This window comes from Pristiophorus japonicus, chromosome 1, assembly GCF_044704955.1.
Source record: "Pristiophorus japonicus isolate sPriJap1 chromosome 1, sPriJap1.hap1, whole genome shotgun sequence".
NCBI classification, from domain to species: Eukaryota; Metazoa; Chordata; class Chondrichthyes; family Pristiophoridae; genus Pristiophorus; species Pristiophorus japonicus.
The window spans coordinates 512,768,136-512,787,492 of NC_091977.1; the positions used below are offsets into that span (position 1 = coordinate 512,768,136).

Sequence of the window (19,357 nt, forward strand, 5' to 3'; positions counted from 1 at the left end):
AGAAAGACATGGATTAATCAAGGACAGTCAACGTGGATTTGTTAAGGGAAGGTCGTGTCTCACTAAATTGATTGAATTTTTCGAGGAGGTAACCAGGAGGGTCGATCAGGGCAGTGCGTATGATGGAGTGTATATGGATTTTAGCAAAGCTTTTGATAAGGTCCCACATGGCAGACTGGTCACAAAAGCAAATGGGATCCAGGGCAAAGTGGCAAATTGGATCCAAAATTGGCTCAGAGGTAGGAAGCAAAGGGTTATGGTTGATGGGTTTTTTTTTGACTGAAGGCTGTATCCAGTGGGGTTCCACAGGGTTCAATGCTGGGTCCCTTGCTTTTTGTGGTATATATCAATGACTTGGACTTGAATGTTGAAGATATGATTAAGAAGTTTGTAGATGACACTAAAATAGGCTTTGTGGTTGATAATGAAGAAGAAAGTTACAGACTATAGGAAGATATCAATGTATTGGTCAGGTGGGAAGAACAGTGGCAAATGGAATTCAATCCAGATCAGTGTGACGTAATGCATTTGGGGAGGTCTAACAAGGCAAGGCAATACACATTAAATGGTACGACACTGAAAAGTGTAGAGGAACAAAGGGACCTTGGAGTGCAGGTCCACAGATCCCTGAAGGTCGCAGGCCAGGTAGATAAGGTGGTTAAGAAAGCATATGGAATACTTGCCTTTATTAGTCGAGGTATGGAATATAAGAACAAGGTCGTTATGCTTGAACTGTATAAACGCTGGTTAGGCCGCAGCTGGAGTACTAGGCCCAAGTTTCCACACGATAAAAAACGGGCGCCCCTCCGAGCTGGGCGCCCGTTTTTCGCGCCTAAAACGGCGCCAGAAAAAAAACTCGCGATTCTGGAGCGCCCTGCAGCTCCTTGTCTGTTTGGCACGGCGCCCAGGGGGGCGGGGCCTACACTCGCCCCGATTTTGTACGTGGGAGGGGGCGGGTACTATTTAAATTATTTTTTTTCCTGCCGGCAACGCTGCGCGTGCGCGTTGGAGCGTTCGCGCACGCGCAGTGTGAAGGAAACATTGGCACTTGGCCATTTTTGTAGTTCTTTGTAGCTGTTTAGTTTTTGAACATTTTTTAATAAAAGCACGTTGCCATCAGCACTGAGAAGGCTGCAGGAAGCCTCAGAAAGTTGAGGCAGCCGTTTCCCGATGACCTCCCCCTTTTGCCGTCGGGAAATGGCTCCTCAATTTCTGAGGCTTCCTGTAAGCCTTCTGTCTCCTTCCCTCCCTCCCGCCGTCTGGAACGGCTTCCCCCCCCCCCCCCCCCCCCCCCCCGCTGCGTTCGGTCGGTCGGGCCCGCACTCCCCCCGCTCGCCCGCCCGGAACCGCCCCCTCCCCCCTGCGTTTGGTCCCTCCCCGCCGTCTGGAACAGCTTCCTCCCCTGCGTTCGGTCGGTCGGTTCCCTCCCTCCCGCCGTCTGGAACGGCTTCCTTCTCCACACCCCCGCCCCCCGGCATTCGGGAACGGTTGCCTCGTTTTGTGAGGCTTGCTGCAGCATTCTCCCTGGCTGAAGCACTTTCACACAGGTAGGAAGATGGTTTATTTAATCTTTTCTTTGCTTATAAATGTTTATTCAGGTTGGATTTATTTGTATAATATTTGTATAAGTATAAATAAGGATTTATTGTAGAATTTAATGACTTCCCTTCCCCCCCCCACCTCCCCCCCACCTCGTTCTGGACGCCTAATTTGTAACCTGCGCCTGATTTATTAATGTGTAGAACAGGTTTTTTCAGTTCTACAAAAATCTTCACTTGCTCCATTCTAAGTTAGTTTGGAGTACGTTTTCACTGTGGAAACTTTCAAATCAGGCATCAGTGACCGGACACGCCCCCTTTTGAAGAAAAAATTCTGTTCCAAAGTGGAACTGTTCTACCTAACTAGAACTGCAGAAAAAAAAAATGTGGAGAATTGCGATTTCTAAGATAGTCCGTTCTCCACCAGTTGCTCCAAAAAATCAGGCGCAAATCATGTGGAAACTTGAGCCCACTGTGTGCAGTTCTGGTCACCACATTACAGGAAAGATGTGATTACACTGGAAAGGGTGCAGAGGAGATTTACAAAAATGTTGCCTGGATTGGAGAATTATGGCTATGAGGAAAGATTGGATAGGCTGGGTCTGTTTTCTTTGGAACAGAGGAGGCTGAGGGGAGACCTGATTGAGGTGTATAAAATTATGAGGGGCCTGGATAGAATGGATAGGACCTGAATCCCTTGGCAGAGAGGTCAACAACCAACGGGCATAGATAGAGGTTTACAGCACGGAAGGAGGCCATTTCGGCCCATCATTTCAATGCTGGCCAACAAGAGGCGATCCAACCTAATCACACTTTCCAGCTCTAGATCCATAACCCTGCAAGTTACGGCACTTCAAGTGCACATCCAAGTACTTTTTAAATGTGGTGAGGGTTTCTGCCTCTACCACCCTTTCAGGCAGTGAGTTCCAGACCCCCACCACCCTCTCGTGAAGAAATTTCCCCTCAATTCCCCTCTAAACCTTCGACTAATTAGTTTAAACTTATGCCCCCTGGTTGTTGACCCCTCTGCTAAGGGAAATAGGCCCTTTCTAGTCACTATATTTAGGCCCCTCATAATTTTATACACCTCAGTAAGGTCTCCCCTCAGCCTCCTCTGTTCCAATGAAAACAAATCCAGCCTATCTCCTCTGTATCCTCTCCAGTACAATCACATCCTTCCTGTAATGTGTAGATTTAAAGTAATTCGGGGGAGGTTTAAAGGAGATATGAAGGGAAAGTTCTTCACCCAGAGGGTGGTGGGGATCTGGAACTCACTGTGTGAAAGCTTGGTAGAGGCAGAAACCCTCACCACATTTAAAAAAAAAAACTTGGATGTGCACTTGAGGTGCTGTAACTTACAGGGCTACGGACCAAGAGCTGGAAAGTGGGATTAGGCTGGATAGCTCTTGGTCGGCCGGCGTGAATACAATGGGCTGAAATGGCTGCCTTCCGTGCTGTAAATTTCTATTATTCTATAAAAAAATGGCTCCTCAACGCCTCTCTAATCTTTCTACTAATTACTTTAAATCTATGTCCCCTGGTTATTTACCTCTCTGCTAAGGGAAATCGGTCCTTCTTATCCTCTCTCTCTTTTTTTCATAAGAGCACAGATGACTAACAGAATGGTGGTGTATCATTGTGCATGGAATGGTGAGATGATAATTCACCATTCCTGATCATTTACACAATGAGTTAGTTGCTCATCTCAGTCATTCCACCATGGAGGCTGGACCTACCCTAAGGAAGGGAGGGATTATTTGAGGAAAAGACACCTTGGGGCAATGCTGTTGTACATCCTCGAGATCTACTTCAGAGCAGCATTGGTCTCTGGATCATCCTCTTGGATTAATACAGTACATAGTATTAAAGAACTAGGGAAAGTGGAAAGGAAGAAAATGGTTAAAAAGTGGAGGGGGCGGAGTCTCAAGTCAAACTTTCAAATTTGAGCTTTAGTAAAGTTAATCAAAGTGAAAGAATGTTTGGTTGATGAGCAAGTTTAATCATTTTGGAGATTTAAATTAAGGTATACAGCTGAGTTAATTGTGCTTTGCTAAAAAGAGACTGATTTTAGAACTTATATAATCAGTTGTCCTGCCTCCCTTAGAAGATGTAATTATATCAGTTGCCTGGACAGCCTCAGCTTTATGACTGATGAGCAAGGAACATATTAACATTCTTCTAAATATAAAGCTTGGCTTCTGGAGGAGACAAACTTTTGCTACTTCATTGTTCTTGGTATTAAAATGTTACAAGCGAACTTTTTAAATCACCCAAATCCCAGAGTGTTTTCAGCAATCTTCTGATTTGATTTTGACCTTTTTCTGTAAAGGTCTTGAAAGCTCCTGAAGCAAAAGAGCAAAACCTATAAATGGAGATGGGTCTTTGACCAAAGGTTTGCTGACACAGCAAGCCCTGCATCGTCTTTTCTGCAAGTTGCTTTTTTCTGAAAGTTACTTTTCCCACTCTTGCAATCTGAGCACCATTTCCAGGGCTCAATTTTCCCAGGTTATTTGCGCAGTGTTTTTGGTGCGCCCCATTTTTTACGCATAATAATTAATTTAAGGTTTACCCCTGGAATCTGCGCCGGCGTAACTAGTTTAGTGACGATTTTTCTAGGTTTGTTTTTTTTTGAAGTCATCGTCTGTGCCAGTTTTTAGCATTTTTTTCAGTTTGCCCCAAAATGTTTCATCCTCGGTCGGCGTATCTGGCCACTCCTGGAAAAACCTTCTGGTGAGTTAACAGGAAGCAACGTACATTGAAAAATTGCCGCTGAAAGACGCCATTGTTTTTCATCAAAGTTTTTGGAGGGAGTCTCTAACACTTGAAATATCCATAATAAAGTTCAACTTTTTTTTACCTTTCAACGGAGTACAAGGAAGTTTCTTGGATTTCTGAAGTTTTCATTTTTTTCGGCCCTTGCCCGGATTCGGGTCTCAGCTAAGAACCAAGCCCAGAGGGTCGGGGGAGGTGGCGATCGGAAGGTTTCTACACTTAGCCTGGGGAGGGAGGTGGCGATCGGAAGGTTTCTACACTGAGCCTGGGGAGGGAGGTGGCGATCGGAAGGTTTCTACACTTAGCCTGGGGAGGGAGGTGGCGATCAGAAGGTTTCTGCACTGAGCCTGGGGAGGGAGGTGGCGATCGGAAGGTTTCTGCACTGAGCCTGGGGAGGGAGGTGGCGATCAGAGGGCAACTGCACTAGGCACAAGACTGCAATGAGTTTGAGAGGGGGAAGAAGGGGAGAAGTCACAAAACTGCTATTAGTTTTTGGGAGGGGAGAGGACAAGGAGAGAAGTCACGACTCAATTAGTTGGGGGGAGGGGGGTGGTGGAGGAAGAGGGAGGAGAAGTCACAAGACCTGGGTGTGGTCCATCCATCCATACAGACCTTGGGGAGAGAGAACAAAGAATCTGTCCTGCCCGCCTCCCTGCCGTTTTGAGCTTTTTGCAAAGGTAAAATTTAACTATGGGGGCAATACTGACAATGCCATACTTTGTGCGAGCCCTCTGCATGATGGTGCTACATAGGAGACAATTGATTCGATGTCATTGCATGAGGAACATCAGAGCCCATAGGGTGCTGGGCAGGAGGCCTTACCCACATCGGTATATCGAGACGGGCGTTCATACCTGCACCTGAGTGATGCAGACTGTCAGAAGGCTGCGTTTCCGCAAGGAAGTTGTAACAGAGATTGAGTTAGTGAAAGCAGACCTGCAACCTAGAAGCGTCAGGAGGACTTCTTGTCAGTTGAAGTGAAGGTTACAGCTGCACTTTCATTCTGTGCCTCCGGATCATTTCAAGCTACAGCTGGGGATGTCTGCGCCATCTCAACATGCAACACGTCTGAATTCGGCAGATGACAGCTGCAGTATATGCACGGAGGAATGACTACATAAAGTTCCCCATGACCACCCAGGCAATGCATGACAGGGCTATGGGCTTCTTCAGGATTGCTGGCTTCCCAAAGGTACAGGGCTGCATTGATTGTACCCACCTTGCCTTGCGAGCACCCTTGGAGGATTCTGAGATGTACAGGAACAGAAAAGACTTCCACTCCGTTAATATGCAGCTCGTGCGTGATGAAATGCATCGCATCATGTCAGTTGATGTAAGATACCCTGGCAGTACCCCTGATGCATTCATCCTAAGCGAGAGCGTAATATCTGCCATATTTCAGCAGCAGTCAGGAGGGCAGAGCTGGCTACTTGGAGACAAAGAGTACGGCCTCACCACCTGGATCGTGACGCCCCTATGTGTAACCCGGATGGAAGCTGACCGGGAATACAACATGTCGCACATTGCGACGCGCAGTATCAATGAACCCAAATTTGGCCAGGAGTTGCTCCGTTTTTTTTTTTTTTGGAGCAACTTGCTTTTTCTAGAGTATGTTAAAAATCCCCATTCTGCAAATTTAATTTGCGCCAGTGTAAATGTAAGTTAGTTAGGATTTTTTTTCGTTTAGTTTTTTTTCAAAAGAGGGCATTACCAGCCACCTACACCTGTTTTGGCCATTTAAGCCAGTTTGGACAGCTAATATTTGCTCCAAACTAACTTAGGCCAGCGTATGTGGCCACTTGTGGCCGCACAGAAAACCCTTGCGGAGAGTTAAGAAATCCGCGCAGGTAAGTACATTCTAAAGCACGAAGCACTAAACAAAGCACAAAAATAAGCATTCAATAACAAATAAAAAATACAAGGAAGCTGAGAGGACCTGCACCTCGCACCAAGACTTAGAAAGCACTAAACAAAGCACAAAAAGTAATAAGCAATTAATTAACAAATACAAAATAGAAGGAAGCCTGCACTTAAAGCACGAATACCAAAGTAATAAGCAATCAATCAATCAATCAAGAACAAATTAAAAAAAAATAGAAGTCCAACCTAAACACGGCCCGGGAAGGCAGCGGGCCACCGATGAGGGAGCCCATTCGGCCAGGGATAGGGGCAGCACGCTTAGGCCCCTCCCACACAGCCTGCAGCGCGCACACAACAGATTCTGGGGGCAAGGAGCTTCTGCGCATGCTCGCGCACTTTAGCGCGCATGTGCAGAGTGCCGAGACCTGGCTCCATCCCCGCATCCAGTGGTCATGCTACGCCATCATCGAGGAGAGGTTGGGGAGCGGCCAAACTCGGCCCGAAGATTTTTGGCGCCCTTGGAGTGCTACAAAAGCAGTGCGCCAGAAATCTGTACTAGCCAAATCTGTACTAGAGGACCTTTGGCATCTTGAAACAGTGGTTCTGATTCCTGAACCATTCCGGAGTCTACTTGCTATACGCCCCTGAGATTGTCAGTCAGTTCACTGTTGTGTGCTGTATGCTGCATAATTTAGACAACATGAGGCAGCAGCAGCTGGTAGGAGAAGACCCACCTGCGGTGAGAGTGGCTGATGATAATGATGAGGAAGATGCAGATGACGAGCAGGAGGACGAGGAAGCCATGCAACTACCTGAACCCGAAGCACGGCAGCAGAGAAGGGCGGGCCATCGTGCCCCCTTGAACGATTGCTCGAGCCTTGCGCCAGCAGCTCATCCGTGAACGCTTTGCTGCCTGAAGGCTCAGCGACAACTATTCCACATGGACCATGTTTACTGTTTGGACCTGTTCCATAATGTTGTGTTGTGTTAATGGAACAAATGATGGAAATTACTCTTGTTTACTTCAAAAGTTGTGTTAATAATCAAACAAATAATGAAAATGATTGATTTAATATGAAATATATTTTATTCAAAAGTTTAACAAACAGTTCTTTGTACTTAACTTTAGTAAAATTATTCTTGTATCAAACTTTAACATTTTCAGTTACGATCACTTACAAATTTTAAGATCACTTACTAACTTTTAAACTTGTAAATTTACATAACTTGCAAAAATCTTTTAATTTGAGAACAACAGTTACAACAGTAATAATAATAACAGCACCAGCAAACAAAGGCTGCACCCATCTCTCCTCCACCTTATTCTAAGACCTCCCGCTGCACTTATCCTGGGTGACTCCACCACCCCTGCCCGCAGGCGGTGGCACAGTGTTTCTGAGGTTGGTACCAAGCTTATTCTTTCTACGATCTCGAGTAGTGTGCACCTGTTTTGGGGGGGTTGGGGGCAGACGGAAATGTGGAGGGGCCGGCTTGGGCCTCTTCAGAGGCTGGTGTGGGGATTGCAGTGGGAGTGGCAGTTGATTCTGTTAATGGGTGCGGGGTCTGGGCGTGTTCCCTTATTGCAGCAGCTAACTCCAACATGCTGTCCGTCATGTGCCCTAACAGTATCTCAACAACCTGCAACATTCACTCCCTGATGTTCACTGACAGTGTTTACACCATATCTGACATTCCCTCCCTGATGTTCACTGACAGCGCATCAGCTACCTGTGACATTCCCTCCCTCATGGTCACTGACATGGTTTCAACTGATTGAGAGATTCCCTCACTCATGGTCCCGAACATCATTCCCATTTCTGGTGTCCAGGACTGATCGCGTAAGGTCAATGCTCTCCTAACTCATCTGAACCACATCTGTTGGATCCTGCACCTCAGGAGAGTGCTATAGACCTCTCTTTTCCCTCCTCACCCTGGGTGTGCCTCGCTGCACCCCACCACTGGGACCCGCAGTCTCGAAAGGTGGGGCCCTGGGTGTGCCTCACTAAACCCCATCACTGGGATCCACAGCCTCGGAAGGTGGAGCCCTGGGTGTGCCTCGCTGCACCACACCACTGGGAACCCGCAGCCTTAGACAGTGAGGCCCTGGGTATGCCTCGCTGCACCACTCCACTGAGGATGTAACTAGGAGAGTGGACAAGGGAGAACTAGTAGATGTGGTGTATTTGAACTTTCAAAAGGCTTTTGGCAAGGTCCCACACAAGAGATTGGTGTGCAAAATTAAAGCACATGGTATTGGGGATAATGTATTGACATGGATAGAGAACTGGTTGGCAGACAGGAAGCAGAGAGTGGGGATAAACGGGTCCTTTTCAGAATGGCAGGCAGTGACTAGTGGGGTGCCGCAGGGCTCAGTGCTGGGACCCCAGCTATTTACAATATACATAAATGATTTAGATGAAGGAATTGAGAGTAATATCTCCATGTTTGCAGATGACACTAAGCTGGGTGGCGGTGTGAGCTGTGAGGAGGATGCTAAAAGGCTGCAGGGTAACTTGGACAGGTTAGGTGAATGGGCAAATGCATTGCAGATGCAGTATAATGTGGATAAATGTGAGGTTGTGCACTTTGGTGGCAAAAACGCATGAAGGCAGGATATTATCTGAATGGCGGCAGATTAGGAAAAGGGGAGGTGCAACGAGACCTGGGTGTCATGGTACATCAGTCATTGAAGGTTGGCATGCAGGTGCAGCAAGCGGTGAAGAAGACAAATGGCATGTTGGTCTTCATAGCTTGGGGATTTGAGTATAGGAGCAGTGAGGTCTTATTGCAGTTGTACAGGGCCTTGGTGAGGCCTCACCTGGAATATTGTGTTCAGTTTTGGGTCTCCTAATCTGAGGAAGGACGTTCTTGCTATTGAGGGAGTGCAGCGACGGTTCACCAGACTGATTTCCGGGATGGCAGGATGAGGAGAGACTGGATCGACTGGGCCTATATTCACTGGAGTTTAGAAGAATGAGAGGGGATCTCATAGAAACATATAAAATTCTGACGGTACAGGTTAGATGCAGGAAGAATGTTACCGATGTTGGGCAAGTCCAGAACCAGGGGTCACAGTCTGAGGATAAGGGTAAGCCATTTAGGACAGAGGTGAGGAGAAACTTCTTCACTCAGAGTTGTTAACCTGTGGAATTCTCTGCCGCAGAGAGTTGTTGATGCCAGTTCGTTAGATATATTCAAGCGGGATTGAGATATGGCCCTTACGGCTAAAGAGATCAAGGGGTATGGAGAGAAAGCAGGAAAGGTGAATGATCAGCCATGATCTTATTGAAGATCCGTAAGGACCGAATGGCCTACTCCTGCACCTATTTTCTATGTTTCTATGAAACCATGGAATGTCTCACCAACACTCAAACCACTAGTCACGGAAGGGGCTGGCACCTCAATGGGCGGCACCTGCACCTCTTCCAAAGTCAGTAAAACAGTGGGGGCTTCATCCATCTCCATCCCCTCCCCCTCACTCCAGTGCTCTTGCTTTGGAGGGTGGGATTCTCTTCAGGCCCGTCCTTGTCTGAATCATCATCTGCATCGTTGGCCTCAAGTTCTGCAAAATATAACAGAATATGCAAATGGTTAATAGCAGAGGAGGGGGCATGGTGTGTGGCATTAGTAGGCTCACACAGCACAGGCAGCAAGCTGATATGAAGGACCACGATGAATGATCACACATTGCATCGACCGAAGCGTAGCTGATGGAGACATCTCCAGGAACCAAAGCATAACTAGCCCGTGCAGTACTTAACATTTCGCAAAGCCAGACTGGAATTTGCAGGACTTACCCTCTCCCTCGAGTGTGGGCCCAACTTGTGCAGTGGTGGTTGCTCTTCTCCAGGCAGGACCCATCAAAGCAGCGACCCTGTCTTCCAAGAGTGTCAGTGGCTGCAGATTTGCCGGGCCTCCTCCTGTTCGAGTTCTTTCCCATTTATTATGTGCCACCCTACTCTTCAAAGATGAAAATGCAACTTTTTAGAGAGGGTGTCTTTCTGCTGGGTGGGACATATACATTTAGAAGTTCAATTCCATTGAATAAATGAAAATATTACTTACACTAACTACTTGACCAAGGTCTTGCCACTTCTTTTTACACTGGCCTCTAGATCTCATGATGGTCACCATTGCACAGTAATCTTCTGCAACTTGGTTCCAGCGTTTCTTCATTTCTTTGGGTGGCACTTTTATGTGACCTCTGCTGGTGTCCAGCTCCTGCCATCTGCTCTCAATCACAGTAACTAATGCCTCCACTTCATCCTGTAAGAAATTCTTGATCCTTGCACACCATTGCATCTTGTATTGCTGCGGATCTGATTTTTCCAATGCTCTCACACAGCACTCCTCTCGCAAGCAACTGGCTCTTTAAAAATGCCTGATTGCCAACCCGCTGTACTGCACATGCGCCTCCATTGAAGTAACGTAAAAAACGTCACTTTTTTTGTCACGCATGCGCAGAAGGTGCAGCATCGTTGTTTCGGTGCAGACAGCAGACTCCATCCCCCGAGGAGACTGGACACGCTGTGTGTGTTTGAATTATACATCGGGGAAACTTTGACAAAATATTTCTGGCGTATTCCTGGCCTAGAAAAACATAGAAACATAGAAAATAGGTGCAGGAGTAGGCCATTCGGCCCTTCGAGCCTGCAGCACCATTCAATAAGATCATGGCTGATCATTCACCTCAGTACCCCTTTCCTGCTTTCCCTCCATACCCCTTGATCCCTTTAGCCATAAGGGCCACATCTAACTCGGGCGTAACTCTGGCAATATCCCAGAAAACGAACTTGGGGAAAATTAAGCCCATAGTTTCCTGACCAAGCAAATATATTCCAGTGAAAAAGAAGGGCGGTAAGAGAAGGGATAACCAGCCGTGGATAACCAAGGAAATAAAGGAGAGTATCAAATTAAAAACCAATGCGTATAAGGTGGCCAAGGTTAGTGGGAAACTAGCAGATTGGGAAAATTTTAAACGACAGCAAAGAATGACTAAGAAAGCAATAAAGAAAGGAAAGATAGATTACGAAGGTAAACTTGCGCAAAACATAAAAACAGATAGTAAAAGCTTTTACCGATATATAAAACAGAAAAGAGTGACTAAAGTAAATGTTGGTCCCTTAGAAGATGAGAAGGGGGATTTAATAATGGGAAATGTGGGAATGGCTGAAACCTTAAACAATTATTTTGCTTCGGTCTTCACAGTGGAAGACACAAAAACCATGCCAAAAATTGCTGGTCACGGGAATGTGGGAAGGGAGAACCTTGAGATAATCACTATCACTAGGGGGGTAGTGCTGGACAGGCTAATGGGACTCAAGGTAGACAAGTCCCCTGATCCTGATGAAATACATCCCAGAGAATTAAAAGAGATGAAGGAAGTTATAGCAGATGCATTCGTTATAATCTACCAAAATTCTCTGGACTCTGGGGAGGTACCAGCGGATTGGAAAGCAGCTAATGTAACGCCTCTGTTTAAAAAAGGGGGCAGACAAAAGGCAGGTAACTATCGGCCGGTTAGTTTAACATCTGTAGTGGGGAAAATGCTTGAAACTATCATTAAGGAAGAAATAGCGGGACATCTAGATAGGAATAGTGCAATCAAGCAGATGCAACATGGATTCATGAAGGGGAAATCATGTTTAACTAATTTACTGGAATTATTTGAGGATATAACGAGCATGGTGGATAGAGGTGTACCGATGGATGTGATGTATTTAGATTTCCAAAAGCCATTCGATAAGGTGCCACACAAAAGGTTACTGCAGAAGATAAAGGTACGCGGAGTCAGAGGAAATGTATTAGCATGGATCAAGAATTGGCTAGCTAACAGAAAGCAGAGAGTTGGGATATATGGGTTATTTTCGGGTTGGAAATCGGTGGTTAGTGGTGTGCCACAGGGATCGGTGCTGGGACCACAACTGTTTACAATATACATAGATGACCTGGAAGAGGGGACAGAGTGTAGTGTAACAAAATTTGCAGATGACACAAAGATTAGTGGGAAAGCGGGTTGTGTAGAGGACACAGAGAGGCTGCAAAGAGATTGAGATAGGTTAAGCGAATGGGCTAAGGTTTGGCAGATGGAATACAATGTCGGAAAATGTGAGGTCATCCACCTTGGGGAAAAAAAACAGTAAAAGGGAATATTATTTGAATGGGGAGAAATTGCAACATGCTGCGGTGCAGAGGGACCTGGGGGTCCTTGTGCATGAATCCCAAAAAGTTAGTTTGCAGGTGCAGCAGGTAATCAGGAAGGCGAATGGAATGTTGGCCTTCATTGCGAGAGGGATGGAGTACAAAAGCAGGGAGGTCCTGCTGCAACTGTATCGGGTATTGGTGAGGCCGTACCTGGAGTACTGCGTGCAGTTTTGGTCACCTTTCTTAAGGAAGGATATACTAGCTTTGGAGGGGTTACAGAGACGATTCATTAGGCTGATTCCGGAGATGAGGGGGTTACCTTATGATGATAGATTGAGTAGACTGGGTCTTTACTCCTTGGAGTTCAGAAGGATGAGGGGTGATCTTATAGAAACATTTAAAATAATGAAAGGGATAGACAAGATAGAGGCAGAGAGGTTGTTTCCACTGGTCGGGGAGACTAGAACTAGGGGGCACAGCCTCAAAATACGGGGGAGCCAATTTAAAACCGAGTTGAGAAGGAATTTCTTCTCCCAGAGGGTTGTGAATCTGTGGAATTCTCTGCCCAAGGAAGCAGTTGAGGCTAGCTCATGGAATGTATTCAAATCACAGATAGATAGATGTTTAGCCAATAAGGGAATTAAGGGTTACGGAGAGCGGGCGGGTAAGTGGAGCTGAGTCCACGGCCAGATCAGCCATGATCTTGTTGAATGGCGGAGCAGGCTCGAGGGGCTAGATGGCCTACTCCTGTTCCTAATTCTTATGTTCTTATGTTCTAAGCAAGAAGCAGTTTATCTGCTGCCAGCAGTGCAGTGGCTATGAGACAGTCCGTGAAAGGGGTCAATGAGCTAGATGATTAGCCTGTCCTTTTTTCCTTTCACCCTCACCCACTTCCTTACAAAGAAGTGCCTGCTCTTCTCTACACTCTTGCTGATAGCATATGTAAAATGAGGAATTTGATTAGCTGAAGAGAGGTGGGAGGTGGCTCATGTGGAGCATAAACACTGGCATAAAGCAATTGGGCCGAATGGCTTGTTTCTGTGCTGCAGACTCGATGTAATTGATGCAATTAGTGCAGTTTTGCAACTGCTTCCCACATTGAGAGAGAAAACATTAAAACATGAATTTGATTTGGAAATGCTGCTTGGAGTGAAATGCAAGTATTTTAAGATTGCAGTCAGCAATTGGATTTCCTTGGGGCTCTAAACTTACATACCTTAAACAAATAATTTTCCACTTAAATGACTCATTCCGAGAGTCGCTCGCACATCCTGTTTCATCATAATGGGTTTGGTGAGTAGTAAGGCATGTGGCTATCGTACAACAGCTTCCCAGGTTTTCTTTGCCATCGGCGTTTATCATGCAGCAGTATGAGAAAGCTTCAGCTTTCTTGCAACCAAGTTTCCAGTGAGAGACTTAATTCCCTGACGATCACAAACGTGTTCCCAAAACAACTCTACTCAAATCAAATTTGGCCAATGTAATTTGCACTTTAAAAAAAATTGTGGATAATTTTTTAAAATGCTGATAATCCAGTGGAAACGTAAAGTTCAGCAACTTTTTGATAAGCGTGAAGCGCAGTTCACTAACTCTCAGTAAGTATTTTCTATTGACTTCTGTCGATCAGACTGTGTAACATTCTTAAATCATCTTTGTGACATAGAATGCATGTGGAAGGAGGTTTCTTGAGTTATAAAAAAATTGTTTCTTTTATTTTGAGAAACTTGCATGATGAGTAGAAAAATGCATCAATTGTGAATGGGTGTGTTGAGAACAAATTATAAAATTTAATGTAACAGTTGGGACTTGTGGGTGGAGATTAATGTTTTTTATTTTTGAGCTCCACTATATTTTTGAGCTGCTTATGCAAAATCTTCATTTCCTTCAGCTGACGAATTTGGATTTAGACTCATGATAACAGTGCTCCAATAATCAAGTTTGCCACTTCAGTGACCACATTGTCATCAGTTATTTATCACTTACACTGGACTGAATATCTTTAGATGAGGAGTAAGGATAGATATTTCAGAGGGAAAAAATCACAAAGCAATGATTTTAAATTTCACTTAATAACTAAGTGAAACTTTACATTTTCAAAGCTCTGTTAATTTCATAATGCATAACATCCAATGTTTATGCAAAAGGTGTAAATAGGAATAATATGATCTGATTTGAAATAGTTAAATGCTTGGATATTGTTCCCTTAGTTTCACATCCGGTCGTAACCCAGTAACCCAAAAATGACCCTGCTTTTCTCCCTCGGGGTCTCTCTTACTGTTCTCTTACACTCTCCATGGTACCTCCCTCACCGCCCCAGGAACTTCTCTATTGCTTTCCCCTTCCTCCCTTGCATCTCGCTCGATTTCTGACAATGAAGATGGAGCAGAGTATGTTTTTGGCTACATGGTTAGAGGTAGTGCACCTTTATAAAGTGCGGCTGAGCTCAAGATGTTTCTCCCCTTGGATGCACTGTCCTGCTATTGATTAATCGTGCCATCTAGTATTGTATTCAATTGTTAAAGCTTTCACAGTGAGAGCTGGTACCTTCAAGTGCAGTAAAGTTTGACATTCAGACTCAAAACTCTCCTTATTAAGGAGTTCAGGGGTTCTACAGTGCAGTATTGTACTATAATGTATTATTGACTTTGTCCATTATATCAGAATTATTCTCTACTTTGAGTGAGGTAGTCATTGCTTACCTCAAAAATAATGAAATAACCAAAGAAGATTAATGGCCTATGGTGAAGTATTCAAATTTGGTACCTTTACTGATCATTTCTGTGACAACAATGAAAAAGACCAGGCAAACCTGATCAAAAATAAGCAGAGCTTTGAACACTTTAAGACAGCGGTCTGTTTTAACTCGATTAACTAATTTTGCAGCTTCATTTTGAAATGGTTACCGGAGTTTATATAAATTGCGACTTGACAAGTCAGCTGTCCTATCATTCAGGAATATTTTACTGTATTGCTATAATGTTGATTCTGAACATTCTGACCATGGCAGATTGCCAGTAGCAGAAGCATCAGTCACATAGTGCAGGGAGGAAATTTGCGCAAACCATGTATCAGAGATCTGGCATTACAGAGTCCACTGCTATAACATTTTCAATGGGGCTATGGTACTGAAGCTCAATTTATTTGGCATGTGTTGCTTGGTTGGGCAATTGTTATTTAGTATTTGCTAGCATCCTTCGATATCCCAATTGAGAAAAACTTGTTTGCGTACAGTTGAACCATTTATGCATGGGCCATTCAAACACGGTTTTTACATTGAAAATCCAGCTGCGTGGGATGCCTGGAGCATTGCACTGCCGCGCAGCTTAAAGGGAACATTGGTGCTGAACATGGAGTCTAAATTCCAATAACTTTCTTGCTCCAATGGGGATGGTGTTCTTATTGATGCTGTGATTTGCAATTGAAGTGTTGCCATTTTGTTTGAAATTTTTTAAATACTTTTTATGGAATTACTGTATTCTAAATGACGAAGAAAACAAATGCAAATGGTAATTTTATTAATGATTTTCTCAAAATACGTTTTGTTCAATCTGGAATAGTTAGACTGATGAAACAGCATTCATTTCTTGTACACAACGCAAGGCTTGCTTTGAATCTTCTATGTTAATTTGTGTAACTTCAAATGTTTATACATATTTTCCAGTTCATTATATTAGGTTGAGTGAGCGTTTTGGTGTACTTCAAACTTGTAACAACCCTTGTAGAAATGCTTATAGCTGACCACGAAGAATAACTGAGGCCTAGTATCTGCAATACATGTTTCATACTTGGGATTTACTTGAAGCAGATTAGTCAAACAATTAAGAAAAGGTTTTATTTTATTCAGTGTGTGAAGACTTTAAATTAATTTTAACTTTCGCTTATTCAGGTCAATAAAATGAGTACAGGAGTGCTTTGTATTTTTGGCAATGAGAGATTTCAGTTAAAATTTAAAAAAAATTCTTAATCTAGTAATATATTTAAAAGATTACTTTTACACTGTCACACACTTCCCACAATATCCTTCCTCTAACACTTCTATGTAACACGCCTGTGTCACCTTTGATTGCAGTCAAATCTCATTTATGGGGGAACTTTGAACTTTCAGCAGGAATGGAGCGGTGAGCAGTTAAAATGGAGCAGCTCCATTTCCCACTCTGTGACAATTTTTGATATTAATGCCTCTGGTTAGGCAGCGGAGGAAGCACCCGCCGGACTCAGGTGGGTGCTTCATGAATGAATGCAGTCAGGGCACCATGGTGCCAATGGGGCTCCAAGGCCTTTTGTATTTCTATTTTGTCTTCAGCTCAGCTGAAATTTATGCCCATGAATAGAATAGATTGTATCACATACATAAACTGTACTAGTACATTTAGAATATATGTCTACTGATACAATAAATTTAAAAGGGACAGAGGTGACAGTTCAAGGAGATCTCAGTTACTGTTTCTTTAGTAAATTTTAATTTTACCCTTTCTGTTGTGCAGGTCTATAGTTTGTGAATAAGATCAATGTTAAAGTGTTTTCTATTTTAATGTCACTCATGTATCTTTCATGCTAGTCTGAATTCTTCAATTCAATTTTAAAGTGTTGAATTAGTTGTCAGTTAAAAATCACAATGTCATTTACATAACTCCATGCAGAGGAATGATTATTCTTCATTAGTTTTATTTTATATTATTTAAAACCATTTTACATGTCAGTTTTTATAAATTGCTTTTAAATCAATTGTTTTAATTGCATTTTCCTGTCTCATAAACTACATCATTAAACATTGAAAAAAATGAGTTTCTTTTTCCCATCAGAATTACAACATATTTGAGGCACAATATCTAAACCTTGTTAATTTTATTGTAGTTTTCAGCAATATAATTAGCAAGATTATTTTGTAGTTGTGATAACTCAAACATTTTAATGTGTTGTAAATTGCTTTGGAAAATTATTGCTCTGAGGAATAAACAAAATCTACTCCCTTCCTTCTGTCGTCACTGGGCCTTTCCTTGAACAACTAGTCACCGTCTGCACTTTATCTCGCCATAACTCGTCCTTGCCAACTTTTCCACTCCTTTCCTCCTTCAACTTTACCCTCCATATTGATTCATCCACACGATCGCACAGTCAAGATCAGCGATGGGCACATCTCTATCATTTCTTTATTTCTTGCACCATGCACATTTGCCAATCTCTAATCTAGGATGTTAAACTTTATATGGTGGGCCTGCTCCAGTATCCGCCTTGGCATGGGTCATTTTTACCAAAAGTTATTTAAAATAGAAATAGATAAAGATAAATGTTATTGGTATTTAACCTGTGCTTGGATTTTATTTACTGCTATTGCTGTTCCCCCTATACCTGGCACCTCTTAGCTTGAACCATTGCATCAACATTTGGAGAAAATGACTGGGCTGAGGCTATCTTATGTATCGAGTTGCGGTTTGTGTCTCAAAGTTGAGAATATGGTTTAGACTTGTCTATCTATGACTGAGAATACTTGTTCAAACCCGTACATGGTGCCAAACATAGAAAGAATTCTTGATGCAAAGGACTTCAGTTTGGGATATTTTGGCGCTATCCATTGATGAAACATATTATCCCAATATCGTAAAACTTGTCCTGCAATAGAGTGTCACACTGCAGTTCAATAGCTTCCATTTGGAGCCCCTCTGGTACATCATGCACGTTAATAGAAAATGGTGTGCTGAAAATTACAACCTCTCCATCGTGGTTTCTGAAGTCACAGAGTCGTTCTTGAAATTTATTTCTCTGTTCAGCAGTTTTTCCCATGTAACCTTCTATGACGTTAGCACACTGAGCACCAACAGTGGCAATTGGTGATTTCAAGGTAGGAACATGTGGCAAGTTACTCTTGGAATGTTGCTTCTCTCAGTTATTTCATGTGCAATCACGTAGCTCACATTAACAGCAGCATCACTTACATGATACGCATTAGTAGACATTGCATTTTTACAACGGCTGCGCTAATTCAGAAAATGTATCTTCACAACTTTCCTGTGTACCCTTTTTTTGTCGTGTCTTTGAATATTGTATTCTTTCAACTCGGCTACCTCTTGCTTACAAATAAAGCACGACAGATTTCCATTCATGTCCGCAGAGAAATACGAAATTCTCCCATTTCTTTTGCAGCGCTTGGCGCTTTTAATCTACCTTTATCTTCTTGGATAAAGATATGAGGGCTTCTTGTCATTGCAGAGCTTAAAAATCCAATATCAATGTTATAAGACCTGAAACATGCTGCAAGAATTGATCAATGTTACAAGATGTTGAAAAACTGAGACACAAACATTATAAGTGATTTCAGTTTGTTATAAAACTCATCCAGGAGGCTTGGCCAGGGGTGCCACCCCAACAAGCTAAATAAATGAAGATTGATGGATAGTCTGCGGATTGATGGATAAGACTTGTCTGCGGGCCTGATGCAACACTGTCCTGAACATGCTCACTACCGTGCTCTCAAACTTCTCTCTTCCGCAGCCGCCCCCGCCCCCCCTAGCATCAGTATTTGCGTCTCTGTCCATCTGCTCAACAACTGCTTTGGATGCCCTCATCCGTGCCCCAGATTGATTGAAGAGCTCATCTTTGATTTTGTTTCCAAAATCAGAGTCATCCATTCTGCCATCTTAACTGCCTTTAAAAGCCATCTAAAAAATCTACATCTTGATTTCTCCCTCCTTTACTTTGCCTCATCTTCCTAAATTACTTCAGTTCTGCCAAGTATCTATCTCTTCCTCCCTTTCCCCAAAAATCAGAGAATTTTTATACATGATGAATGCTGTTATAAAAGGGTACAGTAGCATAATGGTTATGTTACTGGACTAGTAATCCAGAGGCCTGTACCAATACTCTGGAGACCTGAGTTCAAATCACACCATGGCAGTTGGAATTTAAAATTTATAATGAAATAAATCTGTAATTAAAAAGCTAGTATCCGTAATGGTGACCATGAAACTACTGGATTGTTGGTATAGCCCAACTGGTTCACTAATGTCCGTTAAGGATGGAATTCTGCTGTCCTTACCTGGTCTGCC

General features: G+C 43.5%; 1 protein-coding gene across 13 annotated transcripts in view; it reads left to right on the forward strand.

The window, feature by feature from the left end:
• LOC139277362 (focal adhesion kinase 1) overlaps positions 1–19,357 on the forward strand; it is a 759,656-nt gene that overhangs the window by 643,923 nt on the left and 96,376 nt on the right. Inside the window, exon 1 of one of the 13 annotated variants that reach the window (XM_070895831.1) lies at positions 13,614–13,909. The exons of the other annotated variants lie outside the window; for them this stretch is intronic. Within the exon in view, the coding sequence (XP_070751932.1) occupies positions 13,836–13,909 (74 nt within the window). The 5' untranslated portion in view covers positions 13,614–13,835. Of the gene's footprint in view, positions 1–13,613; positions 13,910–19,357 lie in introns of those variants that run through there. 13 annotated transcript variants of the gene reach the window in all.